General features: G+C 38.0%; 1 protein-coding gene across 1 annotated transcript in view; it reads right to left on the bottom strand.

Annotated features, from left to right (window-relative positions):
* LOC101848084 (mitochondrial-processing peptidase subunit alpha) overlaps positions 1 to 712 on the bottom strand; it is an 18,662-nt gene extending 17,950 nt beyond the window's left edge. Inside the window, exon 1 of the mRNA XM_005089314.3 lies at positions 573 to 712. Within this exon, the coding sequence (XP_005089371.2) occupies positions 573 to 691 (119 nt within the window). The 5' untranslated portion in view covers positions 692 to 712. The remainder of the gene's footprint in view (positions 1 to 572) is intronic.
* Between the last annotated feature and the right edge of the window lie 2,011 nt (positions 713 to 2,723).

Consider the following 2,723-nt stretch of genomic DNA (forward strand, 5'->3'; position numbering starts at 1 on the left):
GGGGGGGGATCAGGGGGGCATGCCCCCCTGAATTTGAACATAATTTGATGTTTTGCCATTAGCCTATCTAGGTTTGATAGGCTATCTCTCCACATCGGCACACTCATCAAAAAGTAATCATTTAGAACCAGAAGTAATCGTCGGTGGGGTCAAAACTAAATATCCCCAGGCCCACCAAGCGGAACCCATTCTTAAAGTACCTCCACTTTTACCATTTTATTTTATAATCTTTTCATTTCTTTTGAAATGCATTATTTAGGTTTAGATCTAGATCTAGACTAAATCTAGATCTGGATCTGGATCTAGATTCTAGATCTAGAATCTAGATTCTAGTCCGTCAGAGAGAGTGACTGTGACGGCGCATAATAGGCTTCTATTCATCTATTGTAAATTAAATAAATTATTTCATCATGAATTTCATGGCATCATTAACATTGTGCGATGCGACAATGCGAGAACAAAAATAATTAAAGGGAACAACTCGCATGTTGGAAAAACAAAACGGTTGTATAGGAATCTATTCGTCGAGAGCCGCAGTTGACTGTATCAGAACTGGTTTTTGAGAAGTTTACCTTGAAGCTTTGCTCAGTCTTTGACCTCTCAAGCAGGCAACACGGTTTACCAAGCGGGCAGCCATTTTGCTGAAAATATAACTCTTATGGGTCAAGAGAGTGGATAAAAGCGTTTCCATCTTCTTTCCTGGAGTCAGAAAAAGCACACGAAAAACCCTGGAAAAACCAGAGAAGTTATGTAAAACGAAAAAAGAAACGCGACAATGCGAGAACAAAAATAATTAAATGGAACAACTCGCATACGAATCCATGCATGCTGAAAATTGGAAATCTTCCAATTTAGAGAATTTCATTGATTCTGTTTTTGGCAGACTGTAGATCTATGGAGCTTCGGTAATCATAATTAATCCGATTTTCAAATGAAAAGTAAAAAGCATCTTCTCCCTGAAAAATATAGCATTACATTGGACATACGATTCAAATTCATATTATAATATCAACTTTTAAACTAACTTGAATTCATAAAAATCCCAAACTTGCACTCAACAATCTAAGTTTTAAAACTAAAACATAGGCCAAGTAATGCCGTTGTTCGCACACAGACGCACACCGGGTTTTTGTTTGTTTGTTTGTTTGTTTGTTTTTTTACCCGGTAAGGGTGTGGGGTGGGGGGGGGGGTGTCTAGAGATACTTCTCTCATTTAAAAGGTCCCGGGTTTGAAACCTGACACTGACAGCTACGGACCATTTTTTACTTGAAAAAAATTTCTTCTGTCACCTTTTCTGCTCTCTAATCACGTTCAGTCATTTGCTTTCGTCTCCATTCTCTGCTCCCCCTCCCCCCCCCCCCTTTCTTCCTCTGCTTCTGACTCTTTCTGCATCCTCTACTGCTACTCCGTGGCTCCTTCATTCTTACTGCTGCCTTTGAGCTGCACCCAAGGACTTTACAACAAAAAACCCCTTGGCTACACCCCTGATCTTAAATGAAGGTAAGATCTAACACCTAACCTGTTTGGATATATAAGTGCGAATAATCTCTGAGGTCCCGTGTGCAAGTTGCGCACGTTGAATATCCCTCGGTAGTCCTTAAAAAAAAAGGGGGGGGGGGGGCTACACCTGAAGGCTATCTCGCTTATTTCAGGACCAAATTTTACCAACTTTCACACACATAACATGCATAGTAAGGAGTCTTAAAGTTTGCAATCAAATCTGAGAAAAAATTAGTTTCCATGGATACGGCGGCCATATTGGATTTTGTTGACATGTCTCACGTAATGAATACTGACTTATTGCTCATGGAAATTAATTGTTTTTTGCATACGTATTAACAAACATTAGATCTATACATTTATCTGTTGTTTTTTTCCTGAACGAATTAGAACATTTTTAATGGGGTTTCTTTTTCCGGAGGTAGCATCCAAGTTTGCAAAAAATCCGTGAAAATCCACACTCCAGACACCACCAACACAAATTTATTCGATCTATAATATATAAAAAATTCAACCGACACATTTTTAGAATTACATGTACATCTTCTCTTCATTCTGTGAAAATGTTATGAAGATTGGATGAAAAATGGTGGAGTTATTTTTTAAAAAGTATAGAGAAAAGTCGCGTTTTGAGAAAACGGCCGATAAAGAAAAAGAAAATAATATTGACTTTATGAAGAAATGGTGGTGACAAACTTGCCCAGTATGGGAAAAAATAGGGTTTTTGGGGGGTTCTTATACGATGAAATAGTTGTAGGAGAGGCTGAGGAAGCTAAAAGTGCTTACAATTCAAATTCCATAATTTTGAGCCGAAACGGGACTTTTGGGGTGTACCCCCCCCCCCCCTTAAATCGAAAAGAGTAGACTTCGGCCGCCACCCCGGCAAAATTCAAAATTCAATCCTACCATACTGAACTTGCTTATGTGTCCCGCATGCTCATATGACCTCATGCAGTTGCGAATATCGTAAAACACTTTTTTTTAAAACACAACAAAAGACAAACAAAAAGTAATTTTTCTTTTTCTTCTTTCTTTTTGAGTGTGTTTTTTTTTTTTTTTTGGGGGGGGGGGGGGGGACTCAAAATGACATATAACATCTTATAGAACAAAAAATATTTGATTTCTTATTGGTCATGCTTGTACAAAAATCATTTAGATTCTACATCTATCCATAATTAGATCTACATTAAATATTTGCTTAACTTCCTGCTGAGTAGGCCCAT

This window comes from Aplysia californica, unplaced genomic scaffold (assembly GCF_000002075.1).
Source record: "Aplysia californica isolate F4 #8 unplaced genomic scaffold, AplCal3.0 scaffold00005, whole genome shotgun sequence".
NCBI lineage: Eukaryota > Metazoa > Mollusca > Gastropoda > Aplysiida > Aplysiidae > Aplysia > Aplysia californica.